Raw genomic sequence first — 22,976 nt, 5'->3', positions numbered from 1 at the left:
TTGTTGCCATTTCTAATGCACACGGTTTTATCACCTCATCTGCAATTGTATGAGGCTTCTTTGATTTGGCTACTTTATACGCTACGTGGTATGAAGCCATCAGCAGTGGTTTGTCAGCAGATATAAAACCTAATATTGGAAGGGTTGCTCGAGAATCAAAGCGGTCCCTTCTACCTTTCAACGATTCAACATCATGGCCTGCAACAGCTGCTCCACCACGCCGGTTGTTGAAGTGATCCTGCAGCTTAGATGGCTTTAAATTTGCGTTTGAAAGGACAGCGTCACAAAGAATGTACTGAGGTTTTTGCAGGTCCTCAGTTGTTCCGATGCAAGTGAAAGAAAGCTTCACATAATCATCATTCCATTTACTTTTCTTTGACATAATGAAGATTTTTTTGCACGAACACAGAATCAACAATGCACTGACTATCATAGCATCACGCAGGGGTTTATACACTCTGCGAAACTTTCTAGAACATTCTCGAATATACGTTACATGACGTCATCGATTAATTCTGGATACTTCTGAAAGTTTCTCGACCACGATCACGTGAATACATAACATGAATAAATAATAGACACTTTATGACGGCGTTCACGAACGTAACCTAATTAGTTGTGCCGAGTATTTTGGTCACGTTTACGTTTCATGTGTTGTTTGTTTACAGTTGTACATTAAGATTTCGGTCTGCGGCAGTGATGGTAGAAACAATAGTTATCATAACAAGGTAAAATGCTACGTCTGTAACAAGAAAAATGAGAAATAAAAATCGCACGTAATTTTTGAAATGTTATCTCGCACCCCTGGTTGGGAACCACTGGTGTAGAGGAACTATATTAACCTGTTTCTTGATGTTAAGGAACTTTATTAATATTCTTATTTAATGTACAGGATTTATATTAACCTGTTTATTAATGTATAGGAACTGTATTAAGCTGTTTCCTAATGTAGAGGACTATATTAACCTCTTACTTAATGTAGAGGAACTATATTAACCTCTTACTTAATGTAGAGGAACCATATTAATCTGTTTCTTACGTAGATTAACAATATTAAATTCTTGCTTAATGTAGAAGAACAAAATTATCTCTTACTTAATGTAGAGGAATTATATTAATCTGTTTCCTTATGTATAGGAACTATATTAACCTCTTACTTAATGTAGAGGAATTATATTAATTTTCTACTTAATGTAGAGGTACTATATTAACCTGTTTCCTAATTACTGGAATTATATTAACCTCTTACGTCATGTAGAAGAACTGTATTAACCTATTTCTTAATGTAGAAGAATTATATTAACCTTACTTAATGTAGAGAAACTATATTATCCTGTTTCTTAAAGTAGAGGAACTAACTATATTAACCTTTTCTTGATGTATAGGAACTATATTAACCTCTTTTTTTATTGTAGAGGAACTATATTAACCTGTTTTTGATGTAGAAGAACTATATTAACCTGTTAATTAAAGTAGATGAACTATATTAACCTTTTTGCTTAATGTGTATGAACTATATTTACCTCTTACTAATGTACAGGAACTGTATTAACCATTTACTCAATGTAGAGGAACTTTATTAACCTCTTACTTAATGTAGAAGAACTATTTTGACCTCTTATTTAATGTAGAGGAATTATATTAACCTTTAACTTAATGTGAAGACACTATACTAACCTTTTTCTTAATGAAGAGGAACTAACTATATTAACCTTTTACCTAATATAGTGGAACCATATTAACCTATTGCTTAATGTAAACGAACTGTATTAACCTGTTTCATAATGTAGATGAACTAACTATATTAACCTTTCACCTAATATAGTGGAACCATATTAACCTATTGCTTGATGTAAACGAACTGTATTAACCTGTTTCATAATGTAGATGAACTATATTAACCTCTTACTTAATGTAGAGGATCTATATTAACCTGTATCTTAATGTAGAGGAACTACATTAAATTCTTACTTAATGTAGAGCAACTGTATTGTCCTGTTTATTTATGTAGTGGAACTATATCCACGTGTTTATTAATGCAGAGGAGTTACATTAACGTGTTAGTTAATGTAGAGGAACTAGATTAATCTATTTCTTAATGTAGAGGAATTATATTAACTTTTTACTTAATGTAGAGAAACTATATTAACCGGTTTCTTAATGTAGAGGAACTGTATTAACCTCTTACTTGATGTAGACGAACTATATTAACCTCTTATTTAATGTAGAGGTACAATATTTATCATTTACTAAATGCAGAGGAACTATATTAACCTGTTTTTAATGTATATGAGCTGTCTTAACCTCATACTTCATGTAGATGAGCTCTATTAACTTCTTACTCAATGTAAAAGAGTTATATAACCTGTTACTTAATGTTGAGGAATTATTTTAATCTGTTTCTTAATGTAGAGGATCTATATTAACTTCGTATTTAATGTATATGAGTTATAATAATCACTTAATGTATGTGAGTTATAATAATCACTTAATGTATGTGAGTTATAATAATCACTTAATGTATATGAGTTATAATAATAACTTAATGTATGTGAGTTATAATAATCACTTAATGTATGTGAGTTATAATAATCACTTAATGTATGTGAGTTATAATAATCACTTAATGTATATGAGTTATAATAATCACTTAATGTATGTGAGTTATAATAATCACTTAATGTGTGAGTTATAATAATCACTTAATGTATATGAGTTATAATAATCACTTAATGTATATAAATTATAATAATCACTTAATGTATGTGAGTTATAATAATCACTTAATGTATATGAGTTATAATAATCACTTAATGTATGTGAGTTATAATAATCACTTAATGTATGTGAGTTATAATAACCACTTAATGTATATGAGTTATAATAATCACTTAATGTATGTGAGTTATAATAATCACTTAATGTATGTGAGTTATAATAACCACTTAATGTATATGAGTTATAATAATCACTTAATGTATGTGAGTTATAATAATCACTTAATGTATGTGAGTTATAATAATCACTTAATGTATATGAGCTATAATAATAACTTAATGTATGTGAGTTATAATAATCACTTAATGTATGTGAGTTATAATAATCACTTAATGTATATGAGTTATAATAATCACTTAATGTATGTGAGTTATAATAATCACTTAATGTATATGAGTTATAATAATAACTTAATGTATGTGAGTTATAATAATCACTTAATGTATGTGAGTTATAATAATCACTTAATGTATGTGAGTTATAATAATCACTTAATGTATATGAGTTATAATAATAACTTAATGTATGTGAGTTATAATAATCACTTAATGTATGTGAGTTATAATAATCACTTAATGTATGTGAGTTATAATAATCACTTAATGTATATGAGTTATAATAATCACTTAATGTATGTGAGTTATAATAATCACTTAATGTATGTGAGTTATAATAATCACTTAATGTATATGAGTTATAATAATCACTTAATGTATGTGAGTTATAATAATCACTTAATGTATGTGAGTTATAATAATCACTTAATGTATGTGAGTTATAATAATCACTTAATGTATGTGAACTGTATTATCTTCTTAATGTTGAGGAACGCTATTAACCTCTTGCTTAGGCCTGGCATGGCCAAGCGCGTAAGGCGTGCGACTCGTAATCCGAAGGTCGGGGGTTCGCGCCCGCGTCGCGCTAAATATGCTCGCCCTCCCAGCCGTGGGGGCGTATAATGTGACGGTCAATCCCACTATTCGTTGGTAAAAGAGTAGCCCAAGAGTTGGCGGTGGGTGGTGATGACTAGCTGCCTTCCCTCTAGTCTTACACTGCTAAATTAGGGACGGCTAGCACAGATAGCCCTCGAGTAGCTTTGTGCGAAATTCCAAAAAAAAACCTCTTGCTTAATGCAGATGAGCTACATAATAATAAGAGTTTGAGAAACATGAAGTTCAAACTTCGCTCTTCGTGTGAAGAAAAGTTTAGAAACGTTTAACAACTCAGTAATTGTCTACATTTCAGGCATGAATAGGGATGAAAGTTATGTGTGTGTTTATTATGGCTACTCAGTATTTATCGACAATGCAATTCTTTTTTAACAAGGCTCTGTGAAAAACGACCAAATCTATTTTAAATCATCACACTGTTGTCAAATCTTCCTCTGATATTTCACAGTGCGTGGGCGTCGGCTTCAAGGTGAACCAAAACTCACCTGTTATGTCGGAAGTGCATTATGGTACTTTGTGAGATTCCTATGTTTCTAGTTTCCTGGGGCATCGTTGGCTTTAGGTTTTAGCTGATAATTCATGGTTTGTGAGCTTTTTGTTCAATTTCATTTCCTTATTTATTGTTTTGTTAATGGTGCAATTGTCCGGCTACATCACAATGGCGTTTTGGGTCAGAAAGTTCTCTTTCGTAACCGTATCCTTTACTTTCAAGGTACAGGTTTTCTCCGGATTAGTTTTGGGTTGTTGTTTCGAATCACTTTGTTATTATAAACAACCAACTGTTTTAATTTATTTGTTTTCAGTGAAGTATCTCTTTGAACTATTATGTTCTTTAGTTCTATATCTCTTAACAATCTCACTACTCGCATGCCATTTTGTGTAAATATTTAAGATATAGTCCTCAAGCTATGTTGATTTTGCACTGTGAATAAAAGGGAATTCTGTATGGAAGAAATAAACATAGGGTCAAAACATGTTGCCCGTGGCACCATAGATCACATTCCCGGTAACATGCTTTTGTTTATATTAAGACACTGCTAACAGTAATTTATTAAATAAACACCACAAATAAAACATGTAAGTATTTAAATAATTAAACAATTTTATTTTGAGTCTCAATGATATATATTTGAGACCAAGACTCAAGTGAAAAAAAAAAAGTCCACTTACGATTCGCTACCAATTGAAGAGTGTCGTGAAACTGACTTGGGGGAAGTTTCGAACTCACTGTCTGACCTGTAGAGGAATGATTCTCTTCGTTGTGGCATCGACGGAAGGACAAGACCTGAAGACGGACTTGTGGCATCCAAAGAAGTCCTGTTCTGGAAGTTTCCATCATCCACGTCAAAACTGTGTAATATGAACCAGAATTTGAGCCTTGTATGATTTTTATTACTGTTATCTCAACAATAAAAGAAAAACATGACTTGTCATCACACCAGAACATTATTTATTTTGACTTTTGACCTCAGTAATCAAGATAGCTAGATACTTATCGGAAGCTTTAGCATATATATAATGAAACCAGTTGCCTGTTGAAGGTTGCATCAAATATAAAAGGCTTAATGGTGTATTCTCAAGACGGCTGATGTGGGTATTAAAACTTTAATTAAAATAAAGTACAGAACAACGTTTCAACCTTCTGAGGTCATCTTCATTTGCCTACCAACCTAAAAAGGGAATAGAAAAAACATGTTTTTGATCCCAGAAAGAACTGGACTTAAGTCCAATTTTACTGTCTTAAAAAATGCCAATGTTCAGAAAAAAACAGTTAAATTCGATTAATGATTTGGGTGTTTATCAGCGACACCTTTCAAACCAGAGGACATACAGTAAAACCAATTAATTCTGTAAACTTGTTTCTTATAGAGTACTTTAATTAAGGTGCTTTTTGAATTCATAACCCAAACAAACCATGAAACTTAAAGAGGTTCAGCATTCTTGTTTGCCATTTATTGATATGCATCTTTATATTTATTAAAATAAAACACTAGGATTAACTGTACCTATATACAGTCACGTCGTGAACCGATGTCTCCAGATTACAACAAGTAATGAAATATATACATGTCTTTACATTTCTATCTTTAGAACGTCTCTTGTGTGCTTTAAGTTTACTCAGTTTTTATTTTCACGTTTGCCAAAGTGTAGAAACTTGGAAATTACGTCTTCTGTTGAAAACAAAACAAAAAAAAAGCTTTCAGAAAGTTGTTTTAAAAATAATTTTATCGACACAAGACGATGGAAAGGTAAATCATGTATGGAAGTAAGAAGTGTTGAGTTTCTCAACATGATTTACACTCTGCCATGAGTGTCCATTATAAGGTTTGGTTAAGTCGCACGTCAAGAGTGCAGAAATATTTAGGAAAGCATTCAAATCAACTGTTACGAGAAGAAAAGTATCTTGGTAAATACTGAAGTCAACTTTCCCCAGTAGGAAGATATTTGGGTAGTTACTATGTTTAACTGACATCAATGGGGAGGTATTTTGGTAATTAATGAACTGGTAGGCAAGTAGAGAAGTGTCTTGGTAAGTACTTAGGTTAACTGATAAGAAATAAGTATTTTGGTATTTATAGAGGAGTGCATAGTAAATGGTTAGGTTAATCAACAGATCTTAAACTTGTCAAATAAATACCTGTTACTGGTCTTATCAATGAAACTACGGAAACTTCGATGCCCAGAGCGTACTTTAGGGTGGAAAGATGGAGAATGGTGTGATCCACTTTCTGGGACTGAAATATGACCTTGTGGACAGGAGGAGCGAAAGTAGGAAAGAAACAGTGTCGCCAGTGTAAACATTATAAAAACTACGTATATGGAAGAGTTCTGTAAGGAGATGTGGAATGTTTACAACAGGTCAGCTACATATACATCATAGATCGAACGAAGAAACTCAAACAGTGAAGAAATAAATCCACAAATATGTCTCTTGCTACTATTATGTGTTCTCTCACAAGCATATCTTACGAAACAAGTGTTCCATTAACACTATTTCCACGCTTTCGTAGCTCTACATCGACAAGGCTTACCACACTACCTAGTAAAACTTGCTGGAAAGAGCTCGTGTCCTGTTTTCTGTTCATCCCCTCTAAATCTCCCTCCTACTACTGTTCTTTTTATATTCCAAAAAAGGAAAAATGTGTGAGAAATAATCTCACAGGAAACTTGTTGTAAGTCGAAACATTTTGTAATAACAGGGTAGTATTTGTCTAAAACTAGAAGTGAGCGACATGAGTACAGTAACAACCGTCACCTCCGAGTGATCAATTTTTAAAGGAATGTTATTAAGCTTCGAAACTCACATCCCGGCAGATTCATGTCTACGTAAACATCCAGGGTCTTCTGATTCGATTTACTTAACGTACGTGAGTATTCTGATGTTTTACGTGCGCATCATGCAGAATGATGCTACTAGAACCTCATGTCACAAATTATTCACAGTTTATAACACATATTTTTATGTTTTCTTCTTATGTCACATTCTTTCTACTTCTAACACATGCATACCTTTTTTTCCTTTATAGCACATGAATTCATGTCTTTTACTTTTACCACAAGTTTTTATGTCTTATAGTGGTAGCACGTTTTCATGTCTTCTACATATATTGCTTTCATATTTGCACTTATAACATTTATTTGTTTCACATCATTTGTAGTTACTGGAAGCCAAAACTTTTTTACGATAACATTATATGTGTGCGGTAACGTTACTGCTTTAATCTCCAGAAGTCAACAATACACTGTTTTTTTTCAACAAGTTACCAGTATTGTTTATCACTTATTGTGCAGTTTAACACTACTGTTTATCACATGTACGAATTGACAGTGTTGTTTATTATTGTTGTACAGGTTAACAGTATTGTTTATCACCTGTTCTACAAGTTAACAGTATTGCTTATCAATTGTTCTACAGTTCAACAGTATTGTTTATTACTTCATTACAGGTTAACAGTGTTGTTCATCATTTGTTTTACAGGTTAAAAGTATTGTTTATCACGTGTTGTACAAATTAAGAGTAATTTTTGTCGTTTGTTTTACAGGTAATGTTTATCACTTGTTGTACAGATTACAGTATTGTTAAATACTTGTTGTACAGGTTAACAGTGTATTTTATACCTTATTTACAGGTTAACAGTGTTGTTTATCATTTGTTTTACAGGTTAACAGTATTATAAATGTAAAAACGGCTGGTATGGATACAGAAAGCACTATATAAAGGAGCGAACAATGTTTAGACCTTCTTCGGTGAACCTGATGATGATCGAAGGTGCTGTACATTGTGCTTTTTTTACCCATATCAGCTGTTCTTACATATATAAATTTCTCTACAACTGGGTTTTCTCGTCATCACAGGTTAAGAGTATCTTTTATCTCTTGTTCTCCAGGTTATCAGTATTCTTTATCGTTTGTTTTACAGGTTAAAAGTACTGTTTATCACTAGTTTTACAGGCTAACACTATTGTTTATCACTTCTTTTACACGTTAACAGTATTGTTTATCACTTGCTGTACAGGTAAACAGTATTGTTATCGTTTTGTATACAGTTTAACAGTATTGTTATCGTGTAGTGTACAGGTTAACAGTATTTCTTATCACTTGTTTTACAGTTTAACGGTACTATTATCGTCTTTTGTATAGTTTACAACTGTTGTTCATCAATTGTTGTATAGGTTAACAGTTTGTTGATCATTTGTTTTAGAGGTTAATTGTATTGCTTGTCACTTGTTGTACAGGTTATCATTTTGGTTATTAATTGTTGTATAAGTAAACAGTATTGTTTATTCCTTCTTGTACATTTTAACATTATTGTTTATCATTTGTCTTGTTTTACAAATTAACAGTGCTATTTATCACTTGTTGTACAGATTAACAGTATTATTTATCACTGGATGTACAGGTTCACAATATAATTATCGTTTTTTGTACAGTTTAACAGTATTGTTTATCACCTGTTCTACATGTTAACAGTATTGCTTATCAGTTGTTCTATAGTGTAACACTACTGTTCATCACTGTTGTACTGTTGTACACGTTAGCAGTATTGTTTATCACTTGATCTACAGGTTAACAGTATTGTTATCGTTTTTTGTACAGTTTAACAGTATTGTTTATCACTTGTTCTACAGGCTAACATTAGTTTCATCAGTTGTTTCACAGGGTAACAGTATTGTTTGTCATTTGCGTTACATGGTAACAGTGTTGTTTATCACTTGTTGTACAGTTTAGCAGTATTGTTAATCGTTATGTTTTACAGGTTAATAATTTTATTTATCACTTGTTGTGCACGTTATCGGTATTGTCTATTACTTGTACAGATTAACACTATTGTTCATCACTTGATTTGTTTTACAGGTTAATAGTACTGTTTATCACTTGTCGTACAGCTTAACAATATTGTTTATCACTTGTTTTACAAGTTAACAGTATTGTTTATGACTTGTACAGGTTAATAGTATTGTTTACCACTTGTCGTACAGCTTAACAATATTGTTTATCACTTGTTTTACAAGTTAACAGTATTGTTTATCAATTGATCTACAGTTTAACAGTATTGTTTTTCACTTGATCTACAGGTTAACATTAGTTTCATCAGTTGTTTTACAGGGAATATTGTTGTTTATAATTTGATTTACAATTTAACAGTATTGTTTTAGTTTTTTGTACAGTTTAACAGTATTGTTTATGACTTGTTATAATGTTAGAATTGTTTATCACTTGTTGTACAGGTCAGCTGTATTGTTTATCACGTCTTTTACAGATTAATAGTATGCTTTATCGTTTGTTTTACAAGTTAACAGTGTTATTTATCACTTTTTGTACTGGTACCAGTCTTCATTATCACTTGTTGTACAAGTTAACATTATTGTTTATCACTTGTTGTACAGTTTAACAGTATTGTTTGTCATTTGTTTTGCAGGTTAACAGTATTGTTTATCACTTGTTGTGCAGGTTAACAGTTTTGTTTTTATTCGTTATACAGGTTAACATTATTATTTTATCGTTTGTTTTAGAGGTTAACTGTATTGTTTATCATTTCTTGTAGAGGTCAACAGTAATTTTTATCACTTGTTTTACAGGTTAATAGAATTGTTTATCACTTGTTGTACAGGTTAACAGTATTGTTTATCAGTTGTTCTATAGTGTAACACTACTGTTCATCACTGTTGTACTGTTGTACACGTTAGCAGTATTGTTTATCACTTGATCTACAGGTTAACAGTATTGTTATCGTTTTTTGTACAGTTTACCAGTATTGTTTATCACTTGTTCTACAGGCTAACATTAGTTTCATCAGTTGTTTCACAGGGTAACAGTATTGTTTATCATTTGCTTTACATGGTAACAGTATTGTTTATCACTTGTTTAACAGTTTAACGGCACTGTTATCACTTTTTGTATAGTTTAACAGTACTGTTTATGACTCGCTTTACAGGTTAATAGTTTTATCACTTGTTGTGCAGGTTAACAGTACTGTTTATTACTCGTTTTACAGGTTAACAGTGTTTATCACGTGTTGTGCAGGTTAACTGCATTGTTTTTTGTTTGTGATAACAGTATTGTTTATCATTTGTTTTACAGTTTAACAGCATTGTTATCACTTTTTGTACAGTTTAACAGTATTATTTATCATTTGTTGTGCAGGTTATCAATATTTTTTATTACTAGTAAAGATTAACAGTATTGTTTATCACTTGTTTTGTTTTACAGATCAACAGTACTACTTATCACTTGTTGTACAAGCTAACAGTATTGTTTATCACTTCTTGTATAGGTTAGTAAAGTTGTTATCGTTATTGTTTATCACTTGTAAAGGTTAACAGTATCGTTTATCACCTGTTCTACATGTTAACAGTATTGCTTATCAGTTGTTCTATAGTGTAAGACTACTGTTCATAATTTTTTGTACACGTTAGCAGTATTGTTTATCACTTGCTCTACAGGTTAACAGTATTGTTATTGTTTTTTGTACAGCTTAACAGTATTGTTTATCACTTGTTATACAGGTCAGTAGCATTTTTAATCACCTGTTCTACAGATTAACAGTATTGCTTATCAGCTATTTTACAGTTAACCTGCATTGTTTTTCACTTGTTGTACAGCTTAACAGTATTGTTTATGACTTGTTATAGAAATTAACACTATTGTTTACCACTTTTTGTACAGGTAACAATATTGTTTATCGTTTGTTCTACAGGGTAATAGTAATTTTTATCATTTGTTTCACAGCTTGACAGTATTGTTATTGTTTTTTTACAGTTCAACAGTATTGTTTATCACTTCTTATTTAGGTTGTCAGTATTGTTTATCACTTGTACAGTTTATCAGTTATGCTTATCACTTGTTTTACAGATTAACGATGTCGTTTATCACTTTTTGTACAGGTTAATAGTATTGTTTATCACTTGTTGTATGAATTAAGAGTATTGTTTATCGTTTGTTTTATAAGGTAATAGTATTATTTATCACTTTTTGTACAGGTAACCAGTATTGATTATCACTTGTAAAGCTTAACAGTATTGTTTATCACTTGTTTTACAAGTTAACAGTATTGTTTACCACTTGTTGTACAGGTTAACAGTATTGTTTATCAGTTGTTCTACAGTTTAACAGTTGTTTTTTACATGTTGTACAGGTTAATTTTATTGTTTTTGATTTGTTTTACATGGTAACAGTATTGTTTATCGCCTGTTTTACAGGTTAATAGCTTTGTTTATCACTTGTTGTGCAGGTTAATAGTACTGTTTATCACATGTTCTACAGTTTAACACTATTGCTTATCACTTGTTGTATAGGTTAACAATACTATTTATCACCTCTTTTACAGGTTATCATTATTGATTATTACTTGTTGTACAGGATAACGGTATTGTTTATTACTTCTTTTACAGGTTAACAGTATTATTTATCACTTGTTGTACAGGTAATCAGGATTGACTATTACTTGTACAGCTTATCAGTATTGTTTATCATTTGTTTTGCAGGTTAACAGTATTGGTTATTACCTGTTGTACAGCTTAACAGTGTTGTTTATCCCTTGGTTTACGAGTTAACACTACTGTTTTTACTTTTTATACAGGCTAACAGTATTTTATATCAATTGTTCTACAACTTAACACTATTGCTTATCACTTGTTGTATAGGTTAACAGTACTATTTATCACTTGTTTTACAGGTTATCAGTATTGTTTACCTCTTTTTGTAGGTTAACAGTATTTTTATCGTTTGTTTTACAGGTTAACGGTATTATCACTTTTTGTACAGATTATGAGTATCGTTTGTTAGTTATCGTACAGCTTAACAATGTTGTTTATCCCTTCTTTAAAAGTTTAACAGTAGCTTTTACTTGTTATACATGTTAACAGTATTGTTTTTTGTTTGTTTTACATGGTAATAGTACTTTTTATCACTTGTTTTACAGTTTAACAGCATTGTTATCGTTTTTTATACAGTTTAATAGTATTGTTTATCACTTGGTTTTCAAGTAAACACTATTGTATTTTACTATTTATATAGGTTAACAGTATTGTTTACCAGTTGTTCTACAGTTTAACACTGTTGCTTATCACTTGTTGTATAGGTTAACAGTACTATTTATCATTTGTTTTACAGGTTATTAGTATTGATTATTACTTGTTGTACAGGTTAACGGTATTGTTTATCTCTTGTTATATAGTTTACCAGTATTGTTTATCACTTTTTTATAGGTTAACAGTATTTTTTATTACTTGTTATACATGTTGACAGTATTGTTTATCACTTTTTGTACAGTTTATGAGTATCGTTTATTACTTATTGTAGAGCTTAACTGTTGTTTATTTATTGTTTTACAGTTTAATAATATTGTTTTGTACTTATTATACATGTTAACAGTATTGTTTTGTCGTTTGTTTTGGAGGTTATCTCTATTGTTTATCACTTGTAGTAGAGGTTAACAGTAATTTTTATCGTTTGTTTTACAGGTTAACAGTATTGTTTATTACTTGTTATACAGCTTAACGGTATTGTTTATCAATTGTTGTACCATATAACAGCTTTGTTATCGTTTTTTCTACGGTTTAAAAGTATTGTTTATCACTTGTTATACAGGTTGACAGCAGTGTTTATCATTTGTACACTTTATCAGTATTGTTTATTACTTTTTTACAGGTTAACAGTATTGTTTATCGTATGTTGTACAGATTATCTGTATTATTTATCGTTTGTTGCACAGTTCAACAGTATTTTTATCGTTTTTGTACAGATTATCTGTATTTTTTATGGTTTTTTCCTGAGTCATCAGCGTTTTGTGTGTTTTGTTTTAGTGTCTTTTTTGTCAACTGGTTTTACAGATGGAGCTGATATTAGAGTTTTGTGCTAATGATAAATCGCACGTTCTTTTTGTACTATTGAGAAAATATACTATGAAACGTGTAGTGCATGTTTTATTTAAAATGTACTATTAAACGTGTAGTGCATGTTTTATTTAAAATGTACTATTAAACGCGTGGTGCATGTTTTATTTAAAATGTACTATTAAACGTGTGGTGCATGTTTTATTTAAAATGTACTATTAAACGTGTGGTGCATGTTTTATTTAAAATGTACTATTAAACGTGTAGTGCATGTTTTATTTAAAATGTACTATTAAACGTGTGGTGCATATTGTATTTAAAAGCGTTACTTTTTTTTAAACAATGCAGCTCGACCTTGTGTTAGCTATGGATGATAAAGTTTCCTTTATTGATCACAGGGGAGTACTTTATTGAACATTACGTATAACATTTAGCGAGATAAAGACGCCAGTGATTACTGACCAGGTGTTTATTGTTTGTAGTTATGACTATATGCCCAATTGGTGCACAAAAGTGAAGATCGTCAGACAGGGTGTGAACAATCTACGTAGAAATTCGGGCTAGCCAGTAGGAAGTTAAAAAAAGCACGTGGTGTTAGAATATTAATGTGTGTTATTCATGTGTGATATTTTCATCGAAAGACTTTAAGGTATTGTATACTCTCCTCTCTATCTATCGTCAAGAACATGATAAAGACGTGTTAATCGTTTTCGTATGTTTCTATTTGTCTCTTAACTGCCCAGGTTTTAGTGAAATCTAACCCTCACTAGTTCCCTGGACAAGAATGAACCGTAAGACGAAATAAAAATGTTTTATTTTCACAACATGTATACTTTCTTGTTGACTATTCTAGATGCCTCACGGCTATCTTATTTCTACCTGACTGCTGCACTTTTTACTTCTTAATTTTAACGTTGGCACAAGAACTATATATCTAATTTTAACATTATAGAACCATAAAACTGCGTGTAGAAAATTCGATCTACACCTACAGAGTTTAATTCAATACGTATCACATCTTTTCGTACGTGGTCACAGAGTAATCCTACAGACCCTCCTGTACGTAGTCATGGTCGAATTCTACAAATATCACACCCTTTTGTAAGTAGTCAAGGTCTAATTTGACAAATATCACACCTTTACAAGATGAAATTACTTCAAAATGAAATCAACCTTTGGCGGGAAGAATGTTTTATCAGACTTCTGAATTAAGGTTTGTTTTTGGTAATTTATATAAAACGTCTTCGCTAGTCAGGAAATATCAAGATAAAAATATGAACTTTTTTATATATATATAAAATATATATAAAAATATCTCTAGTAACCGTGAGATGTTTTATGGGTCTTTTTGTACATCACACACATAGAGGGGAGCTTGTACCAGTCTAAACAATGATAATTCTAGCAGCATAAGCAATAATACTTGTAGCAGTACAAACAAGGATAATTATACCAGTACAAACAATAATACTTGTATCAGTCCAAACAGTAATACCTATAACATTACAAACGATGGTACTTGTAGCAGTCCAAACAGTGTTAATTATACCAGTCCAAACAATGATACTTGTAACAGTACAAACAGTAATTCTTGTAACATTACAAACGATGGTACTTGTAGCAGTCCAAACAGTGTTAATTATACCAGTCCAAACAATGATACTTGTAACAGTACAAACAGTAATTCTTGTAACATTACAAACGATGGTACTTGTAGCAGTCCAAACAATTATTCTAGTAACAATTCAACAAATGACAGTCGTAGCAATATAGCTAGTGGTACGCGTTCTGAAATATTAAAATAACGTACGACATATTCTTGTGTAAAAATAATATATATATACTAACCATCAATATAAACAATGAATCATTAGGGTCTTATATATTTTTATACACTAACCACCAATATAAACAGTGAATCATAAGGGTCATATATACTGACCACTAATACAAACAGTGAATACTAAACACCTATCCTATATGGATCAATACATTCTAACGTAGTACTTTCAGATCTCGCATTTCTAAAAGGAATTATTTGTTATATAACACAACACGTCTTGTAACCAATGTTCATCTGAATACATTAACATAACATTACTGCTGCATTCTTTTGTAAACAAGTACAATATAGACTCGTACAATATTCATGTGTGTCTACATTTATCCAAAGAATTCAATGCGAATAATACATTATGTATCTAGCTTCGTTTGACATTCTGACATGAACACTTCTTCCCTAGTTCTAAGTATCTCCCTAGAGGAGCTAGGAAATTCGTTCTTTTGAGCTTACAAGAAACGTGGATGTGTGTGTTTGTATGAAATGTTGATCTATTGAAAGCAAGCTATAATACCTCCGTCCTTATGTTTAAAGAACAAAGCAAATATACTACGCATAAAGACGAACATCTTATAGCTGTTTCAGACAGTGTTCTTGGGGAATACAAAGTTGATTACTGACTTTAAAATATCGGGAAGAGCACGTGTAAGGACTCACGTCAATAAAGAACTCTTTCCAGTAGTCGAGACTGCATTTTATTATATTCATGGTTCGCTTCCCATTACAACAAAAATTGCAATTCATGCTTTAGGGTCTCGAGTGCGTAATAAGAGTAACGGTCAAATCCTACTCTTCAATAACAGTAGCCCGAAATTAAGAACTGCAAAGAAGATTCTGGTTGTATTTACGTTTCTATACCTACATCTGTACTCAGTATACTTTGCATTTATTAGTTTCATAAATAATGTACATTAATTATAGTAAAATTATTGATAATCATGGTTTACTATAGTACCGCTATTAATAATCATAATTTATTATAGTATAGCTATTATTAGTGTTATCGATAATTATAATTTCCATTACTAGGTACGTAAGTGAATTTCTACTACTGTCTGATTTCTAATGTATTTTTTACGTTTTCGTAAAGGCCGTACAAAAACCATAATAACTTTCTAAAGAGTTAAATCAAAGTATTATCCCACTTTCACACAGATGGATAGTCAGTCGTAGGTCAGTGATTGGTCTGAAGACTAATAGCACTAAAGCTATGGTTCGATACCCGTGGTAGGTATAGGAGAGACAGCTTTGTGTTTAGTAACAAACAAATACAGTGATATCAGTAACTAGGCTGTCACAACCATGGCTAAGTAGTAATGACCATGAGAAAAGTGTGATAACCATGACTAGACAGTAATAAGCACGAGTAGAGTAATAACAATATCACGTGAATAAAAACCATGGATAAATAGTAATGACCATGAGAAAAGTGTGATAATCATGACTAGACAGTAATAAGCACGAGTAGAGTAATAACAATATCACGTGAATAATAACCATGGATAAATAGTAATGACCATGAGAAAAGTGTGATACCCATGACTAGACAGTAATAAGCACGAGTAGGGTAATAACAATATCACGTAAATAACAACCATGGATAAATAGTAATGACCATGAGAAAAGTGTGATACCCATGACTAGACAGTAATAAGCACGAGTAGAGTAATAACAATATCACGTAAATAAAAACCATGGATAAATAGTAATGACCATGAGAAAAGTGTGATAACCATGACTAGACAGTAATAAGCACGAGTAGAGTAATAACAATATCACGTGAATAACAACCATGGATAAATAGTAATGGCCATGAGAAAAGTGTGATAACCATGACTAGACAGTAATAAGCACGAGTAGGGTAATAACAATATCACGTAAATAACAACCATGGATAAATAGTAATGACCATGAGAAAAGTGTGATAACCATGACTAGACAGTAATAAGCACGAGTAGAGTAATAACAATATCACGTGAATAACAACCATGGATAAATAGTAATGACCATGAGAAAAGTGTGATAATCATGACTAGACAGTAATAAGCACGAGTAGGGTAATAACAATATCACGTAAATAACAACCATGGATAAATAGTAATGACCATGAGAAAAGTGTGATAACCATGACTAGACAGTAATAAGCACGAGTAGAGTAATAACAATATCACGTGAATAACAACCATGGCTAAGTAGTAATGACCATGAGAAAAGTGTGATAACCATGACTAGACAGTAATAAGCACGAGTAGGGTAATAACAATATCACGTAAATAACAACCATGGATAAATAGTAATGACCATGAGAAAAGTGTGATAACCATGACTAGACAGTAATAAGCACGAGTAGAGTAATAACAATATCACGTGAATAACAACCATGGATAAATAGTAATGACCATGAGAAAAGTGTGATAATCATGACTAGACAGTAATAAGCACGAGTAGAGTAATAACAATATCACGTAAATAAAAACCATGGATAAATAGTAATGACCATGAGAAAAGTGTGATAACCATGACTAGACAGTAATAAGCACGAGTAGAGTAATAACAATATCACGTAAATAACAACCATGGATAAATAGTAATGACCATGAGAAAAGTGTGATAACCATGACTAGACAGTAATAAGCACGAGTAGAGTAATAACAATATCACGTGAATAACAACCATGGATAAATAGTAATGGCCATGAGAAAAGTGTGATAACCATGACTAGACAGTAATAAGCACGAGTAGAGTAATAACAATATCACGTAAATAACAACCATGGCTAGTTTTATATTTTGATTCAAGGAAAGTAAGCACCCATTAAATGTGAATAACGTTACTAAGTTAAGCCTAATCCGTGAGAAATAGTTATCATTATAATACCGACTGTGAAAGCTTTAAAAATGCATAAATTCACACGGAACATTTAGTTTGTTTCTTGTTAAGCACGATCACTACTCCACTTTAGTCTCTAGAAAATTTAAAATGGTTGTTAAAGGCGCTCCACTCGCAATCTGGGCGTCGCGGTTTCGAATCCCCGTCACACCAAACATGTTCGCTTTCCCAGCCGTGGCGGCGTCATAAAATTATGGTCATTTCCACTATATGTTGGTAAAAGAGTAGCCAAAGAGTTGGCGGTGGGCGATGATGACTAGCTGCCTTTCGTCTAGTATTATACTTCAAAATTAGGGACGGCTAGCGCAGATAACCCTCATGTAGCTTTGCGCGAAATTCAAAACAAAACAAACTTAAAGTGTAATTTATTTGAAGAATAGTTTCCAAAATCATGTACGCCCTCTACTTTATTTTATTTTTTATTAATTTCTCCAGTGGTCTCATTTCACGAAGTGGATGGCAGAACTATCAATTATAATCAAGTAATTAACATGGCTGAAAATCATGGATGTAGAAAACACTATATTTTTTAATTATGGAAGAGAAAGAAACTATTTGAATGAAAGAAATATTATAGTAATATGATGTCATTTCTTACCAAACATTCTCATACTAGAGGTTGTCTGTTTCTCTCTCCAGCATGCATGTTTGTTTGTGAATTTCGCGTAAAGCTGCACGAGGGTTATCTGCACTAGCCGTCCCTGATATAGTAATGTAAGATTATAGGAAAGGCAGCTAGTCATCACCATCCACCGTCACCACCTGCACTACTTTTTAACCAACTAATAGTGGGATTGATCATAACTTTATAACGCTCCCAAGTCTGAAATGGCGAGCATGTTTGGAGCGACGGAGATTTAAACTCGCGACCTTCAGCTTACGACTCGAGCGCTTAACCACTTGGCCATGCCGGGCCAGTCTATATGTGATTAAAATAGATTTCATATGTGATTCGTTACTTTGGTGTAGAAATCAGTCATAAAATGTTCCTATAAGATGCTATAAAATGAAAAATAAAATCAGCATTTCGAAAAAAAACGCTCAAAACGTTTTTTTTTTTTAATTTCGCACAAAGCTACTCGAGGGCTATCTGTTCTAGCAGTCCCTAATTTAGCAGTGTAAGACTAGAGGGAAGGCAGCTAGCCATCACTACCCACCGCCAACTCTTGAGCTACTCTTTTACCAACGAATAGTGGGATTGACCGTCACATTATAACGTTCCCACGGCTGAAAGGGCGAGCATGTTTGGCGCGACGGGGATGCGAACCCGCGACCCTCATATTACGAGTCGCACCCTCAAAACGTAAGGACACAATTCTATTTTTATTTCTCTGTGTTATTATTATCAACAAATGCGTCTATTAAAACATTATAACTCAACGTCTTAACGTAATTAAACAAACACTTAAATAAATATATCAAAAGCACTTGAAAAATTGATCGTTTCGTATTTCAAGAGATTAAAGACAAGAAAACAAAAGTCAAAGTTTTTACACGTTTTTAATTACCGTGGAAAACTGAGAATAGTAATGGTGCTAGAGGGCGCGCAAAGCATGCATTGCGAAAAAGCGTCAATCAAAAATGGTCTCAAAAAACCTGAAATATTCGTCATTTTTAAGTTTTATACAGTCGTTGATTTTTATTAATCCTATGTTTAATATTTTTTGTCGGTATATATTTTTCCTACTTCTGATAAATCTGAACAAAAGTTTAATGGTTCCCAAGATTATGAATATATGAGAAAAAAAACAAACAAACGTGAAACAAGCCTACCGCCGGTTCTGGTAAGGTCCAGCAAAGACGAAATGAAAATATAACTTGTTGTTGTTTTGAATTAAGTACAAAGCTACACAATGGGCTATCTGTGCTCTGCCCACGACGGGTATCGAAACTAGGATTTTAGCGTTGCAAGTCCGCAGACATACCGCTGAGCCACTGGGGGGCAAAATATAACTTAATTCATAACTTTTTTCTAAACATGGTAAATGGAAACCTTCTGAACAAACGTAAGTTGACCTTAAACTATGTTACACTTTAGTGTAATTAAATGGTTTAGAATCAGAACATGTAACTCATCTGGCAAAGATCGCATGCGACTACTCCAACAGCAAGGTTTAGTATTTGACCTTGAGAGTATAAGGCAGTGATATGAAACCTGTTAGACAGAACCAATGAAGAAAACCGCTCTTGAAAATGGCTGTTATTTTGATATGAAAGCAGGCTTTATTGTCAAACTCAAAGACACTGTAACCCTGAATCTGAGTCGTTATCAACATAGAAATCGTTCGTTTTTTCTTTCATTAACAAAAATATATTAACTTCTTCTCGATGTTAGCGCCTTCTTACGTTTTGTAATTTATAAGATAACTTATTGAAACGAACCCTTAAAATATCTCAATTTAAGTAAATTATATGTATAGTTGAGCACTTCAACAACACTTGGCGAACCCAATTACCAGACCATAGTTCAATCATTATGGCCGTTGTTAACTTTGAAATGTGAACAATAGAAAATTCCACTAGATGTCAGCACTAGCTGCCTAAAGCGGCTACTCAGCAGAATAGTTGGATTGACCAAGGAATTGTGAAATTTTGTGAGGACAACTCGTTACCTTCTTTATAAAAAGTAGTCGATGTATTAACGTGAGGTCAACATGTTTTCCATACTGTGATAAGCGCATAATGTGTAATATGGGCAATTAATCTTCAGTCGACCTCGTTAATTTATTTTAACTTAATTGATTTGGATTACAGACGAGTTACCTATATATCTTCAATTTACTTTTGTTGTTATCACTTTTGAATATATTACGTATTCTTTGTAGCTTCGTTCTGTTTCTCCCTTATTGTATATATCGTAAACCGTAATGCAGCAACGGATGATGGTGGAACACAAGAGTTTGTTACCGGAACAAAGAACATTTCTGTTTTATTTCTACGATTTCATTGTATTTCCAATCAGTCCGAGAAAACAAAACTGAAACTTAATGCCTCAACATTCTCCCTGTACTTGTATTATAATCTTTGAATGAATGACTACAACACACAGCTGTTAATCATATTTCATATTCTACCTTTACTATTATAAAGAATAACTTGAAACAAAACCAGTTTGCAGTCCAACATAACATTGGACATAATATTTATTTTAATATACGTATAATTTGGGTGCTATAAATGAATGTATAAAAATCGACACGTTTTCGTAGGTTAGCCTTACACACATTTATCAGCTAGTCATCACCATTCACCGTTAACTCTTGGGCTACTATTTTAGTAAGGAATAGTGGGATTGATAGTCACATTATAACGCCCCCACGGCTGAAAGGGCGAGCATGTTTGGTGTGACGGAGATTCGAACCTACGATCCTCTGATTACGAGTCGAGTGCCTTAACCACCTGGCCATGCCAGGCCTGCTGTAGGTTAGCCTTACACAAATTTATCTTGAATAATTTCTACGTATTTTCTTAAAGACAAATTGCCACAAAATGGAATATGTTGACCTAGGAAGGTTTAACCACAAAACAACTTTGGCTATTGTAGAACAAGCTGTATAATCAGATGGGCTGAGAAATCGATACTTACGTTGTATATTAAAATGAAGAGTGTTACTTCAATTTCAAAATGTCCACTAAGTAAAAGTGAAATTGTATCATGTTATTTTATAAATATAGGGTGCGCACCAATAAGAATATTAATTCAAAGGGGAAAACGTAGATGTATCGTTTCAGTAAGGAGAAAAGGTGTTGACAATAGTGAACATATTATATTGATATTTTTAATGATTCATTGGTCCAGCAAGTACAGTTTAATAACGAAGAAACATTTGTAGTTTTGTTTTCTTTATTGGGTTTGACACTGCACTGAAACTTCGGTTTCGTTCTATAGCTTACAGTTAACCCAAACTTTTCCGCTATCACAGTTAGGAAACTTACTCTCAAGAAAAACGGGAGAATGCATAAAACTTAACTCAAGAACCCTAGATCCTGGTCGTGCTTGTGTCGCATATTTGTTTGCTTCACTCGAATAAGTACCCATCTCCCTACAACACACATACCTACACAGTTTTGATTTACCTTCTACACCTCTATATCATAAATTTATCTTCTGAAGCAGACTTCTGGTGATTGAAAGTTACTGCATTCAGAAACATTTTATAGTGTAATTCTGATATAGTTATTCAAAAACATTAACAGTGAGCGTGATTTAAAAATCAGTACAACGCCGCGTGTCGTGTAAATAGTGAAGCTTACATCTCAAAGGATTAGGCTAAATGTTTTTGTTAACTGAATACTTAAAAAGGATGTTGAACACGGATCAAATTTAAAACTGTGAAAACTCCACGAAGGTCAAGATTGGACAAACAATAGAATTTAAAATATTATGAACTTTTTTTATGACAAAACTACGAAAAGTCCGCGTTTTTCTACGTCTGCATATAATATTAGATTAGATAATAGTTTAATTACTTTTAGGATAGGCCTAACATTTGTCTTGTTTATAAGCTCTTGTTAAGCCCATTTAATCAGTTATTGTTTTATAGGCCTGTCCTTCCAACCCATAGATTCGGAGAACTATAGAATATAGTCGTTGAACTCGAGTGATTGATTGTGTTTGTTTTAAAGCGTAAAGCTATACAACGGGCTATCTGTGCTACGCTCCTTGCGGAATTGGATAATAGAAAACCCTACAATGTCTCTTAATATTATCAAGTCCATTAAGTTTCGTAGCTGTCATCGTAAAGGAATAATGTTACGTTAAGAATATCAAAAGTAGAAACTGTAACAATAATGTCACGCTAAAAATATCCAAGCAAGACCGTGTATTCGAAGTAGTAACAAATTTAGAGTAATATATCTTTTATTATTATTCGTTATAAATCAGTGTATATAAAACATCTTGTCAAAGAAGGAACAAAATCTTCACTCAATAAGTCACTCGGTGTGGTAACTTTTTGTTTTGTTCCACGTTCGATTTTTGTCATCAACAACACTTCAAATTTTTGTAGATTCACCATCCGCCTACCCCAAGCACTTTTCATTTGAGAATGTAATCAGATTAATTTAGAGGATATGATAGCTATCATCAGAAAACGTAGGACTCCTCAAAATAATATTAGGCCATCTTGAAATTTTCCCGACTCATTTGGATATGACATTTTGTGTCTTATAAACTAGTGATAT

General features: G+C 32.3%; 1 protein-coding gene across 2 annotated transcripts in view; it reads right to left on the bottom strand.

Moving 5' to 3' along the window:
• Positions 1-22,976, bottom strand: part of LOC143243845 (3',5'-cyclic-AMP phosphodiesterase 4C-like) — a 64,946-nt gene that overhangs the window by 27,860 nt on the left and 14,110 nt on the right. Inside the window, exons 1-2 of one of the 2 annotated variants that reach the window (XM_076487553.1) lie at positions 6,367-6,992; positions 4,899-5,078 (exon numbers count right to left, since the gene is read on the bottom strand). In XM_076487553.1, coding sequence (XP_076343668.1) covers positions 4,899-5,078; positions 6,367-6,530 — 344 coding nt within the window. In that variant the 5' untranslated portion in view covers positions 6,531-6,992. Of the gene's footprint in view, positions 1-4,898; positions 5,079-6,366; positions 6,993-22,976 lie in introns of those variants that run through there. The other variant, XM_076487554.1, reaches the window with a different exon arrangement.

Source organism: Tachypleus tridentatus, chromosome 2, assembly GCF_004210375.1.
Source record: "Tachypleus tridentatus isolate NWPU-2018 chromosome 2, ASM421037v1, whole genome shotgun sequence".
Lineage (NCBI taxonomy): Eukaryota > Metazoa > Arthropoda > Merostomata > Xiphosura > Limulidae > Tachypleus > Tachypleus tridentatus.
This window is presented reverse-complemented; position numbering and strand designations above follow the sequence as displayed.